General features: G+C 42.8%; 1 protein-coding gene across 5 annotated transcripts in view; it reads right to left on the bottom strand.

Annotated features, from left to right (window-relative positions):
• Positions 1 to 19,142, bottom strand: part of LOC109899640 (EMAP like 4) — a 77,507-nt gene that overhangs the window by 45,958 nt on the left and 12,407 nt on the right. For 2 of the 5 annotated variants that reach the window (XM_031835834.1, XM_031835835.1), the window contains exon 1: positions 9,767 to 10,247. The exons of 2 other annotated variants lie outside the window; for them this stretch is intronic. In XM_031835834.1, the coding sequence (XP_031691694.1) occupies positions 9,767 to 9,845 (79 nt within the window). In that variant the 5' untranslated portion in view covers positions 9,846 to 10,247. Of the gene's footprint in view, positions 1 to 9,766; positions 10,248 to 19,142 lie in introns of those variants that run through there. One more of the 5 variants, XM_020495054.2, reaches the window with a different exon arrangement.

The following is a 19,142-nucleotide window of genomic DNA, read 5'->3' as shown; positions in this document are numbered from 1 at the left end:
TGTGATAAGAGCTCAGTGGGTGAATCCTGGGCACGGAGGAGCAGTCTTTTCTTTCTTGCTCTCCATCAGTCTATATTGTCCTGTACTGTTAAAACATGTGCCCCCTCTCCTTGCAGGGTGAAAGGCTTTGACCTCATTATTGGACATAGACAAATTATAGACTCTGGATAGACGAACTATCTGAATCCCTGCTTAGATGTGATACAGGGCTGAATCAAGCAGCCAGAGGGTGTGAAATTCAGTGGGAGTGTAGGCTACAGCGTAAACTCACTGAAGACTCTATTCTCTAGCCTTCCTTTGATACTGACTTTGATGTGAAACAATAGCAAGTACTACAGCACTGAGCTGGTGGCACACAACACACAAACATGGACAGGGAACAACCCCCCCCCCCCCCCCCCACACACAGACACAAACTCGCCACACACATCAATCAAATATATATACTTACCGAGACTCTGCTGTCCATCACTGCCATCTTGTTAATAACAAAACACCACAGTTACAACAACAGTTTTACTACATATCTTTACAGATCAGAGATAAAAATACACTGAAATGCAAAAGTGTTGACTGCAGGTAATTTCCTTAATAGCTACAAATATTTTTTTTAATATATATTAAACGTCAAAATAAATAGTTAACAGTATTAAAAACTTTTCCATGGCCATTACCAAATACCCCGGCATACCCCCCAAGCCTACAATCTACTATGACAACTTTCAAGAGTCAGTTGAAAGCCGTCCCACAGTTTGGGAACCACTGACCTATACTGAACAAAAATATGAAATGCAACATGTAAAGTGTTGGTCCCATGTTTCATTGGCTAAAATAAAATATCCCAAAAATGTAGCATACGCACAAAAAGCTTATTTTGAGCACAAATTTGTTTAAATCCCCATTAGTGAGCTTTTTTTTGTTGCCAAGAGTATCCATCCGCCTGACAGGTGTGGCATATCAAGAAGCTGATTAAACAGCATGATCATTACACAGGTGAACCTTGTGTTGGGAAAAATAAAAGGACACTCTTAAATGTGAAGTTGTGTCACACAACACCACAGATGTCTCAAGTTGAGGGAGCATGCAACTGGCATGCTGACTGCAGGAATGTCCACCAGAGATGTGGAGAATTTAATGTTCATTTCTCTAGCATAAGCTGCCTCCAAAGTCGTTTTAGAGAATTTGGCAGTACGTCCAACCGGCATCACAACCGCAGACCACGTGTAACCATGCCAGCCCAGGACCTCCACGTCCGGCTTCTTCACCTGCGGAATTGTCTGAGACCAGCCACACGGACAGCTGATGAAACTGAGGAGTATTTGGGTCTGTAATAAAGCCCTTTAGAGCTGAAAAAAAATATCTGATTGGCTGGGCCTGGCTCCCCAGTGGGTGGGCCTAATTCCTCCCCTGCCCACCCATTGCTGTGTCCCTGCTCAGTCATGTGAAATCCATAGATTGGTGCCTAATGAATTTATTTTAATTGACTGATTTACTGTAACCCAGTAAAATCATTGAAATTGTTGCACGTTACGTTTATATTTTTGTTCAGTAGTTTTTATTTAGAACAAAAAAATCTGTTAGCCTTCCAGTACCCTTCACATGTGTAGCTTGTTGTTTTTGTTGGCCAATCAAAGCGGCAAAGAAGTGTAGGAAGTGGAGTGAGATTTCGAAAACTTGCGAAATGAGTATGCTCCAAATGAGCATCCAACAGGTAGGCTGTTGTTTTTCTCTGAATGGGGTTTGGTAGAGGGCGCAGCATGTAGCTGTTTAGCTTAGCTACAGCTAGCTTGGCTACTCCAATCAAGACGGGCCCTTTTAAATGGGATGATAAATAACATTGTGGCTGCTACAAGTTAGCTAGGTCTTGGCTGTAGCCGAGTTGCCTTGGCTAACGTTACTGCGTCTCTCACGGTCCCATCTCACACTGGCCTCTCCCTCGCGCAGCAGTGCTCAGGTTAAAAACGTACATTTAAAATAGAAACGCATATGTATTAAGAAAATCCAGATATCCGATAAAAGTTCATGATACTTTTGACGTTTATATATTTTTATATTCATAAATATTGTTATTGAAATAAAAATACTACTCATATTATAGAGCAAATGGTAGCGCGTAATATGACACCAATTGTTGCTTTGTAGCACCTACAGATGAAACATTATGTCGCCTTAAAGGAGGCCTGGGTAAACCCAAAATGTGAGAAATATGCCAACTTTGAGCAATTATTTCTCAATTATGCTTTTAGATACAAAATGTCAAATATGTCAACAAATCTTTCTTCCAACGGAACATTTAAATGGATTACATTTTCATGAAATTCCCAAAATCATAGTTCTATGAAATTCCCAAAATCAACTTCTATTGTCCTGGTTTTGTATGGAATACATTTGCAGTCATGGCCTCTGCTCTCTCCCAGCCCAGGTTACTGTCCTATCAGTGTTTGACAGACATTTGCTACTGGAGGACTCTCTCCTCCTCCTCCTTCCATCTCTTCATCCCACTCCTTCACATACTGTAGGTTTTAATGAAGGAGGGACAGCCATGCTGGATTTACATATTCACATGTCATTCGTTGTGCTTCTGTCCCCTGAGGTATATCTCCATGTATAGACACACACACACAGTATGCTAGATAGTGTCAGAGATCACTCGGGACTCAGTATGTTTTAACCATGCCTTCAGGTCATCTCATTGGACACGCTGGGACAGAGAGATTAAGGAGGGGCAGTAGGAGAACGTGGGAAAGCAGTGTGCACCTATGTGCTGATTCATGATGCCAGCCTCAGGCAATAGATAGTATTACAGTAAGCTAAAAGAAATAATACATATGCACAAACGCAGACAAGCTACCGCGCACACACACACACACACACACACACACACACACTTCAGTATGAGTTTTTAGCTTTCATAATGACGTGGGAGCACAGCCATGCATTGACAAGGTCACTCTCCTCATCTTACTCTCTCGCACCATCACTCTCCATCCCTCTCTTTATTGGAATCTGTCCTTTCCTTCTTTAAACCTCGCCACATGCTCTCTCATACTTCTGCTGCTTGGAGGGAATCCATTGACATACACTCAGTGGCCAGTTTATTAGGTACACCACCGGTTCATGAAAATGGTTTGCTCCTACAGACAGTGCGTCACATGGTCCTGGTCACGGATGGGCTATTGCAGATGACCACATCGGGTTCCACTCCTATCAGCTAAAAACAAGAAGCGGCTTGAGTGGGCACATGATCCCCAACACTGGACAATTGAGGAGTGGAGAATTATTTGTATTTTTTTTATTCTCCCCCCCCAATTTCTGTTGCGTCATGCTGCTGACAGAGTCAGGATTTGGCGTAAGCAGTATGAGTCCATGGCCCCAACCTGCCTGGTGTCAACGGCAAAGGCTGGTGGCTTAATGGTGTGGGGAATCTCATCCTGGCCCATGTCAGGTCCCTTGATACCAATTGACCAAAGTGTTCATGCCCCGAAGAATTCAGGCAGTTCTGGAGGCAAGAGGGTCAGACCCGGTATTCTCGACCCCTCCCGTCTCAGCCTCCAGTAATTATGCTGCAATACTTTGTGTCGGGGGGGCTACGGTCAGTCTGCTTTATCTGGAGTATTTCTCCTGTCTTATTCGGTGTCCTATGAGAATTTAATTATGCTTCCTCTGCCTCTCTTCTCTTGGAGGAACTGAGCCCTAGGACCATGCCCCCCCCCTTTTACACTGTTGCTACTTGGTTGTTATCGTCAATGCATAGTCACTTTAATAACTCCACCTACATGTACAAATTACCCCAACTAACCGGTGCCCCCGCACATTGACTCTGTACCGGTACCCCCCTGTATATAGTCTCACTATTGTTATTTTATTGCTGCTCTTTAAATTACTTGTCACTTTTATTTCTTATTCTTATCTGTATTTTAAACTGCATTATTGGTTAGGGGCCCGTAAGTAAGCATTTCACTGTAAGGTCTCCACCTGTTGATTTCGGCGCATGTGACTAATACAATTTGATTCGACACCTCAAGTCCTCAACTGGCAGCTTCATTAAATAGTACCCGCAAAACACCAGTCTCAACATCAACAGCGAAAAGGCAACTCCGGGATGCTGGCCTTCTATGCAGAGTTGGAAAGAAAAAGCCATATCTCAGACAGGCCAATAAAAAATAAAAGATTAAGATGGGCAAAAGAACACAGACACTGGACAGAGGAACTCTGCCTAGAAGGCCAGCATCCCTGCGTTGCCTCTTCACTGTTGACATTGAGACTGGTGTTTTGCGGGTACTATTTAATGAAGCTGCCAGATGAGGACTTGTGAGGCGTCTGTTTCTCCAACTTGACATTCTAATGTACTTGTCCTCTTGATCAGTTGTGCACCGGGGCCTCCCACTCTTTCTATTCTGGTTAGGGCCAGTTTGCGCTGTTCTGTGAAGGGAGTAGTACACAGCGTTGTATGAGATCTTCAGTTTCTTGGTAATTTCTCACATGGAATAGCCTTCATTTCTCAGAACAAGAATAGACTGACGAGCTTCAGAAGAAAGTTATTTGTTTCTGGCCATTTTGAGCCTGTAATCGAACCCACAAATGCTGATGCTCCAGATACTCAGCTCAGCTTAAAGAAGGCTAGTTGTATTGCTTCTTTAAATCAGCACAACAGTTTTCAGCTGTGCTAACATAATTGCAAAAGGGTTTTCTAATGATCAATTAGCCTTTTAAAATGATGAACTTGGATTAACCAACACAACTTGCCATTGGAACACGAGTGATGGTTGCTTATAATGGGCCTCTGTAGATATAAAAATATTTTTAAAATATAACCCGTTTCCAGCTACAATAGTCATTTAGAACATTAACAATGGCTACACTGTATTTCTGATCAATTTGATGTTATTTTAACGTAAATTTTTTGTTGTTGCTTTTCTATCAAAAACAAGGGCATTTCTAAGTGATCCCAAAGTTTTGAATGGTAGTGTATGTCTGCCTATAATTATGCATGTGTAAATCTGTGTGTATGATAGTGAGAGCGGAAAAGATAGAAATAAAGATTAGATCTGTAATCGTTGACTTTGTTTTCTCATTCATGCTCCTGCCTCTCACTCAACACCATTTTGACTTATGTTTTTCTTTCATTTGAGGAGGGTGTGTACTTTGAAGAAAGGCGGCATGGTACGACGAGGCCCTTGAACGTCGGTGAGAAGTGAGGGAGGGAAAAAGAAAAGGGAGGGACAGCATTTGCCAAATTAAGTGTTGTAATAAGTAATAAGAAGACAGAATACCAACTGGCCTAATAACCTCTCCCACAGCCCTAAGAGTGCCTCCTCACCACACACACACACACAGTATAGAAATTACTCATATCAACTGTTATAAACTGGGTGGTTTGAGTTTATAATAGCAATAACGTACCTCAAGGGGTTTGTAGTATATGGCCAATATACCATGGCTAAGGGCTGTATCCAGGCACTCTGCGTTGCGTCATGCATAAGAACAGCCCTTAGCCTTAGCATATTGGCCATATACACCACACCTCCTCAAGCATTACTGCTTAAATATAAACTGTTGAACATTGTTACATATTACACACACAAACATACTAGTTACTCATTGACCAGCAGTGCATGGACTGGTGCAGTACTGCGTGGCTGTGGCCATGTTCGTTCAAGCACAAAGCCAGGAATTAGTAACACCTTAACCGGCTCCCAGAACCACCCACCCCAGCCCTGCAGGCCTACTGAGACCATGAACTTATGGACACACCGCTATGATCTATGATACTCCCCTCCTTCTCTCTACCTAACTCTGTCTCACTCCATCTACAGCCTGAGCCATTACATTTTTTTATTTATCTCTTCTGTCTCTCTCCACCTCATGTCATGCCCAGTGCCACGCCCAGTTCGCCACGGAGTGTGTTGTTGACTAAATGCGTTTTACTAGCCTGAGTTATACTCTACACCACCATTAATTTTTTACATTGTGAATATTGCAAAAACCCAAATGGGAAAAAAAAATGGGTGAATTGTGTAGGCTTACCTTGGCCTGACGTTTTTTAATAGCCGTGACCAAATACTTATTTTCCACCATAATTTGCAAATAAATTCATTAAAAATCCTACAATGTGATTTTCTGGATTTTTCTCTCTCTCATAGTTGAAGTGTACCTATGATGAAAAATACAGGCCTCGCATCTTTTTAAGTGGGAGAACTTGCACAATTGGTGGCTGACCAAATACTTTTTTGCACCACTGTAGGTCCTGGATGGCAGGAAGCTTGGCCCCAGTGATGAACAGGGCCGTTCTCACAACCCTCTGTAGCGCCTTACGGTCAGATGCCGAGCAGTTGCCATACCAGGCGGGGATGCAACCGTTCAGGATGCTCTCAATGGTGCAGCTGTAGAACCTTTTGAGGATCTGGGGGCCCATGCCCAATCTTTTCAGTCTCCTGAGGAGGAAAAGGTTTTGTTGTGCCCTCTTCATGACTGTCTTGGTGTGTTTGGACCATGATAGTTCGTTGGTGATGTGGACACCAAGGAACTTGAAACTCTCGACCCGCTCCACTACAGCCCCGTCTATGTTAATTGGGGCCTGTTCAGCCTGCCTTTTCCTGTAGTCCACGATCATCTCCTTTGTCTTGCTCACATTGAGGGAGAGGTTGTTGTCCTGGCACCACACTGCCAGTTCTCTGACCTCCTCCCTATAGGCCGTCTCATCATTGTCGGTGATCAGGCCTACCACTGTTGCGTCATCAGCAAACTTAATGGTGTTGGAGTCGTGTTTGGCCATGCAGTCGTGGGTGAACAGGGAATACAGGAGGGAATACAGGAGGGGACTAAGTACACACCCCTGAGGGGCCCCTTAAGGATCAGCGTGGCAGATGTATTGTTGCCTACTCTTACCACCTGGGGGTGGCCCGTCAGGAACTCCAGGATCCAGTTGCAGGGGGAGGCGTTTAGTCCCAGAGTCCATAGCTTAGTGATGAGCTACGTGGGCACTATAGTGTTGAACGCAGAACTATAGTCGATGAACAGCATTCTCACATAGGTGTTCCTTTTGTCCAACAAAGAGCTGCAGTTAGTTTCAGAAAGGGTGGCAAGGAATAAGTTAGTCCTAAATATAAAAAACTAAAAGCACTCTATTTGGAACAATTCATTCACTAAACCCTGAACTTCAACTAAATATTGTAATGAATAATATGGAAATTTAGCAAGTTTAGGTGACTAAACTGTGACTAAACTGCTTGGAATAATCCTGGATTGTAAATTGTCATAGTCAAAACATGTTGATACAACAGCAGCTAAGATGGGGAGAAGTCTGTCCACAATAAAGACCTGCTCTGCCTTCTAAACAACACTGTTAACAAGGCAGGTCCTACAGGCCCTAGTTTTGCTGCACCTGGACTACCGTTCAGTCGTGTGGTCAGGTGCCACAAAGAGTGATTTAGGAAAATGACAATTGGCTGAGAACAGGGCAGCACGGCTGGCCCTTAAATGTACACTGAGAGCTAACATTAACAATATGCATGTCAATCTCTCATAGCTCAAAGTGGAGGAGGCATTGACTTCATCACTACTTGTTTTTGTAAGAAGTGGTGAGAAGCTGAATGCACCGAACGGTAGGGCTGGGCAATATGGCAAATAAATTATCACGATATCTATATATTTTTTCCATTCAATAACGATAATTACCACGATATTAATCAAATAATGTTTAAAAAGGTGCATATCTGCTTCAAACTCAAGAATGCCTGAACAAACCGTGGTTAGAGAGTTGGGCCAGTAAACGAAAGGTTGCTAGATTGAATCCCCGAGCTGACAAGGTAAAAATCTGTTGTTCTACCCCTGAACAAGGCAGTTAACCCACTGTTCCCCGATAGACTGTCATTGTAAATAAGTTGTTCTTAACTGACTTGCCTAGTTAAATAAAGGTGACTTTTTTATTATTATGTGAACTACACATAAAATTATACTTGAAGGAAAATTGTTTCATGTTTGCAGCCAGGGAGCACTTACCTGGGGTCAATTAAATCGATAAGCCTCTTGAAACCTTCCTTTTCGACTGTGCTAATTGGTAGCATGTCCTTAGCAATGCAATGCAATGCAATGCATAATAGAATTTGTGATGTCTTTGTCTTTTTGATGTTTGCTTGTAGGACATAAACGCTGTCAGTGTTGACTGCTTCGGGCAAACATCCCTAGATTGGCTGGTGCTTGAGGGGCGTTGATCAATACCGTGGCGCAAACTCAAAACTTCCTGCATGTTCCAAACAGTGACTTTGCTTCAGATGTTGAATAAGGTTTGTCATATTACCAGACTTTGTAGCCACCTGTCTACGGCACAATTTGCACCGAACGTTGCTCTCCTCTTTGTCTGACTTTTTAGCAATCATTTATTTGGAAGCTGCTCCTTCTCCATGGCGATCACTGCGACTGTTTTCTTCTACATCACTCATTTTTCGTGGTTAATAGTGGCTACTCCATCACTTGAGGTGCTAAGTGATTTTTAGTGGGCGTATACCTCTCCACGTGCATATTGTCACTTCTCCTCACATTCCTGCTGTCGTCACAGAGGTGAAATGGACTGCTGTACCTAATTATTCTATATCGACATTATCAAAAATGAATCTAAACGTTTTGATATCGTTATTGAGGGAAGTAATTACCTCAATAATTATTGATATTGATTTATCGACCAGCCCTACCAAACGGTCCGCTTAAACCACTGGCGCACAGCTCAGACACCCAAGCATACCCCACAAGACATGTCACCAGGTCTTTTCACAATCCCCAAGTCCAGTACAGACTATGGGAGGCGCACAGTACTACATAGAGCCATGACTACATGGAACTCTATTCCACATCAGGTAATTGATGCAAGCAGTAGAATCAGATTATTTATTTTTTTACATAAAAATACACCTTTTGGAACAACGGGTACTGTGAAGAGAGACACGGGTACAGACGCACGCACATTGTAATTACGTTGTTTTACATTTTGTATTTCTAGATATGTAGTGGTGTAATAATGTTATGTACTGTTTATCTTTTGTTTTGTGTGTGCTATAAGTGTCTTAATGTGTTCGAAACCCCAGGAAGTGTAGCTGCTGCCTTGATAGCAGCTAATGGGGATCCTTAATAAATACAAATACACTCAATCCATCCGCCTCTCTCACTCTTCTCGCTGATACAAATCCTCCCTGCTATAAAAAGACGGACATCTAGACAGCTTTACTGTCTCAGTCCTCTCCTCAGACCAATCAGCAGCAGTCTCAATGGGGTGAGCTCTCTGAATGAACAGTGAATGGCTTGGAGAAAAAGGTCATAACGATCCACACACAGACAATAAAAAGAGTGCAGAGGTAATTGTGTGGGCCCGAGTCTATGGATAAAAAAGTAAATGAGCGGCCACACACAGACACACAACACACACATTTTCCTACTTCTATAGTTTGACTACAGACCCACCACAGGATATGACCAACGCACGCTTAGAAAGTATTCTACGTTAGAACCACTTGCATGCCATTTCTGGTAAACCACACAGACACTATTGTATTGCAGAAGACAGATTCTGGAGCTAAGCCACCTCAAGTGCGTAGCTGGGGGGAAACCCCATAGAGCACACACACGCGTCAATGAGCCTCCACATGGAGCTCGCGCTCCACTAACCTCCGAGCTTTGATTCTTTTACTCTGTCTGGGAACAGTAACAAAAGCAATACTACAGCAAAGCAGGGCAATGAAGGCAATTGTAGTACGGTTACAGAACAGTAGATTACCGGCGCAGTGGTTGTTCAGCACCGCGTTGGTGGTCGTAGAGTTGCATGCTGGGGCCACAGACACCGAGCCCTCCTCCATTCTCCTCTCGCTGCACACACACCTCTTTGGCAAGATCCAGGCAGCTTCCTCCTTTTTTTACTGTCTGAGAGTGTGAGTGAGTTTGCTGGCTTCACCGATAGAAGTCTGCTGTGTGTGTGTGACTGTATATACACACACACACACGTGAGTGAGTGAGTGATAGAATATTCCTCGTCTTAGGCAGTCCAGTTTTTCCTCGCTCTCGCTTTCTTGAGTCTATTTCCTTTGTTACTTTTTTTTAAATATCCGGTACTAGTCTTCCTTGACAGCAGGCAGAATGATTCTTGGTTGTCTGTGTGCAGAGAGAATGCTTTTTGTCTCCCACTCGTTCTCTCTCGTCTGGGTCTGCTGTCTCCCCGACATGCGCTAACACACAGTGCCACCGATGCACGCTCACACAAAGCCCAGAGTGAATGAGCAAGAGAGTGAGGCAGGAGGAGATAAAGACTTTAAAAAGAAAACCTTGGCTGGCTCAGGGAGTGGCTAAAGCCGAGCTGCTGCTGTTGGCTCACAGATTTTTTACCTCTGGAGTGCTGACAGCAAAACAGCTCCTGAAAATCAAGAAAGCAAGAGAGAGAGAGAGAACAAGGGAGAAATACAGGGAGGAGGGTAGACCTCGTAGTGGTGTCAAATTCCCCCTCCCCCAGGAGCCTTGCAGGAGTCCCTATACCCTACTCCCTTCCCCCTCTCCCTGCTTACCTATCCTCTCACAGACTACTTTCACACACCTCTCACCATCACAGCAGTCACCTTACAGGACTGACAGTCTTATACGTCATCATACCCACTTAACCTACCGTCTGACAAGAACCGTACCACCCTAATCACTATGCCACCTTTAGAACTTGGCAATTCAACAAATGAATTCCTAGATCTTATTCACGTAAAGATTATAACATCACCCTAGAATTACAATGATATGATGTGAATGTTCCTTGAGATGATGTAAAATAACATTTTAAACTCAATGATCAAAACCTGGTCTGGTCGAAATGAAACCCACTGTTCCTCACGTGAATGCAGGAGCACAGCCAGGCTACGGGATCTGAGTGGGAAGCAGAGAGCACTATGATAGAAACCCATTCAGTGCGTTCCTGTCTATTTTTCACTAAGAATGTATCAAAGTTTGGGTGGAACAGAGTGCATCATATGTGTGTGTGTGTGTGTGTGTGTGTATGTATATATTATATATATATATATACACGTACACGTGAACATACACGTGAACATGGTAAAGAAGGTTCTTCAGAATGCTTATATATATATATATATATATATATATATATATATATATATATATATATATATATATATATATATATATATATATATATAAGCATTCTGAAGAACCTTCTTTACCATGTTCACGTGTATGTGGGTCTTTAAGACCGCACATGTGTGCATAGCCTAACTCCTGCTAGCTACGTAGAACACAGTTGAAACTGAACCTCAGCCCTGTGCCTTAGTGGGCCAGCATTCAAAAACAACACAGGCAGGGTTTTGTAAATTTGAGGCTCGGAGGGAGAGCGGGTCCCAGCCGATGGCGGCATTCAAACCAGAGTGAACCATTTAACTCTCCACTGCTTGTGAATGGGGCACTGTCGCAGGGCACAGCTAGAAAAGGCAGAGAGTGAGGACAGAGAGAACAGAAAGAGGGAGATAAGAGAAAAAGGGAGTGAGCGAGAAAGAAATAGAAAAATGTAAGAGAGAATTCTTTCAAGATAGCACTCTGACAAGTTGGAAGGAGAAAAAAAAAACTGGAAAGGGGACTGGTGACTAGCCTGGAGGAAAAGGAGAAAACAGAAAAGGGAAGACATTCCCACAATATATTTCTATAATGGGCTCTGCAATGACTCATGGTATGGACAAGGATGGGGTTCTCTCACAAGATGGATGAATAGAACAGGTGAAAGGAGGAGGGGCAGCGGTGTGAAAGGTGAGATGGCCAACTGTGACACTGCAGTTGTCCTCTTAGAGAAGTAATGAGCTTTTAACACTTGACTGTAGGGTTGAGCAGTATCCAGATTTTCAGAACCATCATAACCTCCTCTCACCCTTGAATTTACGTTATTGCCGGTTTAGTACACAAATGGGCGCAACAAAAAATGTTTTTTTAAACCCATTGGGCATCTATTACCAGAATGCTAACAAAATTAGCACAAGTAATAGCACATGTGCACGGAGGCTGAAGGCTAAATACGCTAAAAAGTGCAAATAAAAATAAAATAAATTGCAAACAAACAAACAAAATCCAGCTCATAAAGTTATATAGGTAGGAGCTACAGAATGTCATTTTTGGTGAGTTTATACTTACAAGTGAATGTGAACAAGAGGCACTTAGCAAATTAGCAATGTTTTGACGCATGCAGTACTGGCTCTCCAGCACCTGTCTCCGTGTGGAGTCTGGAGTTGCTAGGGCAACGAGCCTGCCTGCTCTAAGGAGGGAGGAGCAGTGAACGGAGTAGAGACAAAAACGCAAGGAAATGAAGATAGCACTGGCAGCTGTGCAAATAACTCATCCAAATAGCTTTGCCTACTCAAACGCAGAAGAAATGTAACAATATGATGCCCCATCACCTTATTAATTCAGCAACTTAGATAGAAAGTTAAACTAGAGTTCGTGTTAACGCATCATTTTCAGACAGGAAGAAAATAAAATCAAATATCTTGCTGCGTTTCGTAAAAACAGATCTAAAATGATTCTTATTGTAATTCCTGCTCAGCGTCAGACTAATTTTGTGCTTCAGTTGCACTTCTAAACTCGGATGAGAATTCAGGATTGGGCATTCTATCAGCAGAGTGCTGCAACTGATTTTTATTTTTTTCTCTCGGAAAAGCCATTCTCCAATAAAATGCAAAACCAACTTTAAGCAAGACATCAGGAACTGTAGCTGGCTACATTCTTTCTATGATAGGCCTAAACATGAGAAATTATGTCTATGTGCCATTTTTGCAAAAAATACCACTTTTTCATTGTTTCATTTCATTGTTTTTTTAAATTCCTTTACTAGCTAAATGTGTTGCACTCATCTATTTTCTGTGATGGAAATCTATAGTTGCACATCCCTGACCACTCTATTGAAGCAACAAAAAAAAACACCTGACTTTCAATATAAAATGCACCCCTTGTTAATACACAGCTACACTCAACTGCTCCTGCTTTCTCTTGTTGTGCTATTTAGAAAAGGGGACTGGCTCAACTGTGCTGGGGAAGTAAGGTTTATAATGTAAAATAATGTGACAGTTGAAATAGGAATGGGATCGGATAAAAAAAAAAAAAATATCAACACATATTAAAATGTATTGGAAAAACTTGAAAATAAATCATTTGAACAGTATTGATGCTATTGAAAAACCATCCTGTGGCCATTTCCAAATACCCCAGTATACCGCCCAAGCCTAACATACTGACCAGACCGGACACGTCGCGTGCGTCGCAAAAGAAATTTTGAAATCCATGTTATTCAATTATTTCACCCACACTGCTCGCCTGCGCCAACGAGCGTCTGTGACGCCAAGGGCTAAAATAGAACTCCTTTCCATTTCTGATTCAGATAGCATTGAAAGTCCTGCCTCTCCCATCTCCTCATTGGTTATACCCACATGGGTGATTGAAAGACAATGTTTTGCCGGTTGTCGTGGTAAAAGTGTAGATGTCAATCACCATAATCCCCAAACTTAACTGCTACCATGGTTATACATTCCATATTTCTTCTGTAAGCATAATTTCAATGTAGTCCCATCCATAAGCCAATTCCAATGAGTGTAAGGGGTTAGCAAGTGGATTATTTTGCTCTTTACTCAGTCGGATAGGCCTCCTCTTGATCAAAAGCCTGTGAATTGTCTGATCAACGTGCTTCAACACCTGCATTGCTTGCTGTTTGGGGTTTTAGGCTGGGTTTCTGTACAGCACTTTGAGATATCCGCTGATGTACGAAGGGCTATATAAATACATTTGATTTGATCAACCAATCTTATTTTGTTTCACTGAATCTACGTATATTTGGTTAATTGGTCTCTCGCTGGGAACATAAGTGGGTGTTAGGCCTATAGCTCATCTATTTGTTTGCGTATCTACCACTGATAAGAAACATTTAGCATGCAATAATGTAGCCTAAATCAAGTGTAGGGCTACTATTTTGCTCGATCGCATATAGGCAACCCTAAAAGCCTGCAGAGGTTATGAAATATAAACACGAGCGAGACTCGCATGCTTTTGAAAATATAAACTCAGCAAAAAAAGAAACATCCCTTTTCAGGACCCTGTCTTTCAAAGATAATTCATAAAAATCCAAATAACTTCACAGATCTTCATTGTAAAGGGTTTAAACACCGTTTCCCATGCTTGGTCAATGAACCATAAACAATTAATGAACATGCACCTGTGGAACGGTAGTTAAGCAATTAAGGTTACAGTTATAAAAACTTAGGACACTAAAGAGGCCTTTCTACAGACTCTGAAAAACACCAAAGGAAGGTTGCCCAGGGTCCCTGCTCATCTGCATGAACGTGCCTTAGGCATGCTGCAAGGAAGCACGAGGACTGCAGATGTGGCCAGGGCAATAAATTGCAATGTCCGTACTGTGAGACGCCTAAGTCAGTGCTACAGGGAGACGGACAGCTGATCGTCCTCGCAGTGGCAGACCATGTGTAACAAGACCTGCACAGGATCGGTACATCCGAACATCACACCTGCTGGACAGGTACAGGATGGAAACAACAACTGCCCGAGTTACACCAGGAACGCACAATCCCTTCATCAGCGCTCAGACTGTCCGCAAGCAGGTTGCGTAGGCAGGTTTTTTTGTGCCGTTTCAAAAGATGTGGGGGGGTTGCATGGAGACATATTGACAGAATGTATTATATATTAAACTATGTACTTCTTGCAGGGTTTTTTCTTATTTTGATTGGCAATCTACGGGTAGGTTTTATAATCGTATAATATGAAATAGATTATGTACATGTAACCCCCTCAAAACAAACAAAAAATCTAAATTGGCTACAAAAAAAAGTATGGGCTTGGGCTTTCAAAATATCACTTTTTTTTTTATATTATGACAGCCATTCCACACGTTGAGGGGGAAAAACATAAGCTAATGCTTTTGCTGTTCATTAGGCCTACTCATCTTGTTGGCTGACGAAAAGTAAATGTGGACAGTTCTTCCAGTATCTTCAATATGCACCTCAGAATTGGAAAAGGACATGCACAGTTACGTCCCCAATGTGTCTGTCTTCACTTGTAGCCTGTGAGAAAGACCTGATCACATGACAGAGCCATGTGAGAGGCGCTTCGGATTGCGCAGCACACTCAGGGAGAAGGGCACAACGCAGCACTCCGGGCCACAAAAAGTATGGATTTTTTTAGGGTGCATGACAACCACAAAGGGGATGCCACCTTGAAATTGGAGGCATTATCAAGTGCTTGTCAAATTGGGAATGAGAGACTATTGCAGTGCGTACAGCCTGAGCAAAAAAACAAAGCAGAGCTCATGCCTTTCAAGCAACCTTTTTCAAATCATCATTAGTCTCATTATTCAGCCTTACAATGTATTAAAAATCAAAACATATAGCCCAACGTTTGTAGAACAACTAAAGTTACATTAATAACTAAATTAAGCACATAGGAGTACCTATTTCTTTGTTAACCCCTAAACACTGAATAGCAGCATGTGCGCACTCCCTCACATCGTTTGGAGAAAATATTTATAGTTTATTCAATTGTATTCTTCATACTATAAAATAATGCCACGGAATTATAAGCAAATGTTGTCTGGCCTGTAGCCCACAGGACAACTCAGTATGCTATCCTGGTCTTCTGACAGACTACATTTTCTTCATATCATGCTTCTTAAGACCCGTCTAAATTCAATAATGGATTTATTGTGAAGGTGTTGGCTAAATTACATGGATTTCTTACTTTTTAAAATGGCTTGTAGGCTGTGTGTGGAAGCCAGGAGACGCTGAATGTGTTTACGTTATTTAAACTTCAAATACCGTGAGACCGACAGTTATTTGCTTGACAATAACCAGCTGACGGAATTTCGTGACCACCACAGCCCTAGTGGTGCCAGTTTCACCATCTCACACCCACACTGCATTATAAGCTACGAGGCCAGAGCACAGGGCCTTGGTTCAATGAAGTGTCATGGCGCCCTTTCCAGTAAAACACTCTAGCCCAGAGAAGGAAGGCCCTGGCCTGGAGTCACGACACTAACGTTTTTTCCACTACCCCATGGATAAAGACCTGTATACTACCATCTCTGTGTGTGTGAGAGTAAACCTGTTTCTATTTGTCAGCAGCCTATTTGCATACACATATGCATGTTTCAGAGACTGTAACTGTACAGCACTGAAATGAAGTGGAAATTGCATACTAGACAGTGTGAGGGGGAACAAAAGAGAGAGTGATATGAAGGGCTTATGAGACAGACCGGGGGCGGATACATGACGGTTCCCTAGGGAAAGTAACGTGTCAGAGGTTAGAGGTGGCACCCTTCGATTGGGGAATGCCTGCATGAGGATCTGGAAGGAAGGTTGAAGGGAAGAGGAGGAGTGGAAAGAGAGGGGGAATGGGTTTCGGTAACCATAGAGGGATGTGTTGGACAAACTGAGACATGTTCTTAGGAGGCCCGCTACACGTGTCTGTCTGTCTCCCAGAGCGCCTCACAATGACAGACAAGTAAAGCAAGTATAGCATTGTAAATTACACACACAGTCGAAGTGCTCTGCTCGGAGAATACGGGCCGGGAACAGAGAAGGGAAGAAAAAAAACGCAAGGATATCAGGATAGTGGCAGCTGTATAAATAACTCACGCAACGGTCTTTGACTTCTCAAACACGGCAGAAAGCTGACACAATAGGATGCCCCAGCACTTGATTAATTCAGCCACTTACTTTGATTAACTAGCAAGCTAAACTTCGGGGTAAGGTTAACTCCGAATTCTGAAAGCAAGCAAATAACTTGCTGCGTTTTGTAAATGCAGACGGAAAATACTTCTGACTGAAATATCTGCTTGGCATCAGACTCATTTTGTGCTTCAGTTGCATTTGTCCAGGAGAATTCACGAACAGGCATTCTATCGGCAGACAGGTGTAGCTACTTTTCTCGGTGTAGCCAGCCAACTTTGCTGCGATAAAATGCAAGATTAACTTTAAGAAAAACATGACGAAATGTAGCTGTCTATATTCTTTCTATGATAAACAGTATAAATACGATGGCACCAGTTGACTGCAGGTATTTATTTTAAAAAGTAGCTACAAATATTAAAATGTACTGAAAAACGCCCAATAAATGTGGCTATTTCCCCCCAAAAACACACACACACACAACCAGTGCCTGCAATTCATGACATGGCACAATTCCACGCACACACACGTGGACACATACACACACTAACAGAGAGAGTATATCAGTAAATCAAAGACACCGCAATGTAATCGTAGTAAGCATAAATAAAATGTTTAAATGTAAACTGTATGTAAGACTGAGGGAGGTCTTTATCAAATCCATTCCTATACCGGTTCTGTTCTGAATATGGGCCTTATTTCAGTCACAGTATAGTTTTAGACCACCCTGCAAATTGCTGACACACACACTCACATGCTCGGTCTGTGCGTCAGTATGCATTAATATATGCACATACGTACAAGAGCAGGTGTGTGTGAGGAAGTAAGACATTGTGTGTGTGTGTGTGTGTGTACAAATTGTTGTGTGTGTGTTTGTGCTTGCAGGGGTTTATTTGTGTGTGTTTCTGGAGGGCCTTGTATTACAGCCTTCTAAAAGCAGCAGGAGCCTGGATCCGGGGCTGTGGTACGACCGAAACGTCACTAACTGACACACTGACAAGCCGACACTTGTCAGTCTGACTGACTGCAGCACGCAGACAACAGCTTTTTCACCTAGTTTAACTACCGGTATCTTGGTCCTTTGTGCTTTTCCGACCCGAGTAATAAAAAAAACAAAAGGAGAAAAATAACAATTACCCTCAAAACCTGGGCAGAGAACGGAAGAGAGAGGCAGGAATCTGGAAGCTGTGTGTTCCTGCTTGCCTCCAATTCCAGGAAAAGCAGCATGGACCTTGGGAACTGGGGGAGGGAGGGAAGGAAGGAGGGAGAGGGGTGGTTGAGGTTGCACGGACGACCGTACATCAGAAAAAGACTGCCTACGACCAGGGCTCCAGAGAGAAAGAGCTCTCTCCCCCCTAGCCTAAAGAGTTGTTTCTGAGTGCTCAGACCTCCAGAACAAAAAAAAACATTCTTTTTTTAAAGAGAATATCTGCAAAAAGCATCAAAACATAATTTAAACGGAATGTAAAAAAGCTATTTCACCTTGCCTATGGCCACAACACCGCCGTGTCACTATATTCTGGTTGAGCAGAGACCAGGACACAGGCATTGTATGTTTTCAAGATCCAAGCTGTAGTTTTTATTTGAAACGTTAAAGCAGACTCACCGCTGCAAAGGATTTGATATAATACAATTTATTCACTTTAGCACAGGTTATATCAGTTCAAGGTCACTGGGACAATGAGATCAGAATGCTAAGAATGAGGTAGACTGAAGCCCTCAAAATCAGCTCTCTACCATTAACTTTAGCACCTTGTATCTCAACACAATATGTTGAGACAAGCTGTCAGTCAGACAGCACTCCAACCAAGGACACTCCACCATCTGCACTCAGCAGGGCTAGGCCAAAAAAAAACTCCACTGTGATTGGATGGGTGACAAGGACACACACACACACACCTCCCCCTTCCTCCACACTGGTCACCTGGTCATAATGTAAATACCTCTCGTCCGTCTTCCAGTTGCCATGGAAAAGTACAAGAGGAAAGTTGGACTGACTGCAGCACAGGACTCCCCCTCCTCTCTCGGTCTCTGAAATATTCCCCATTCTGATTCAGCATCACTGCACTAAGCAGGAAGACAGAACCAGGTCATCACCGCGGGACAGAATGAGGTCATCACTCTGCACCACTCTACCGCAGGGCACCGCCACATGGGGTTCTAACACAGCAAAATCAGTTGTACTAGTGGTGTACTGTGGCCCTGTATCTAGTAGACTGAGACGACTGTATATCCACTTATAGCCCGTTAGTGTTATAGTCACAGACATGGTTGAGGTATCCTCTAAAATTATGGAAACTCAGTGTATTTGGATATAGGCTGTACACAACAAGGGTGGTCAGCTAGGAAGCTCCAATGTTTGCAGAGCTGTGAGAGGGAGGTGTGGTGGTGAGTAGGCAGGAGGCAGGAGGCAGTAACAGTAAAGGTTAGCTGGTCAGGAGCAGAGTGGGG

Source organism: Oncorhynchus kisutch, linkage group LG11 (genome assembly GCF_002021735.2).
Source record: "Oncorhynchus kisutch isolate 150728-3 linkage group LG11, Okis_V2, whole genome shotgun sequence".
Taxonomy (NCBI): Eukaryota; Metazoa; Chordata; class Actinopteri; order Salmoniformes; family Salmonidae; genus Oncorhynchus; species Oncorhynchus kisutch.
This window is presented reverse-complemented; position numbering and strand designations above follow the sequence as displayed.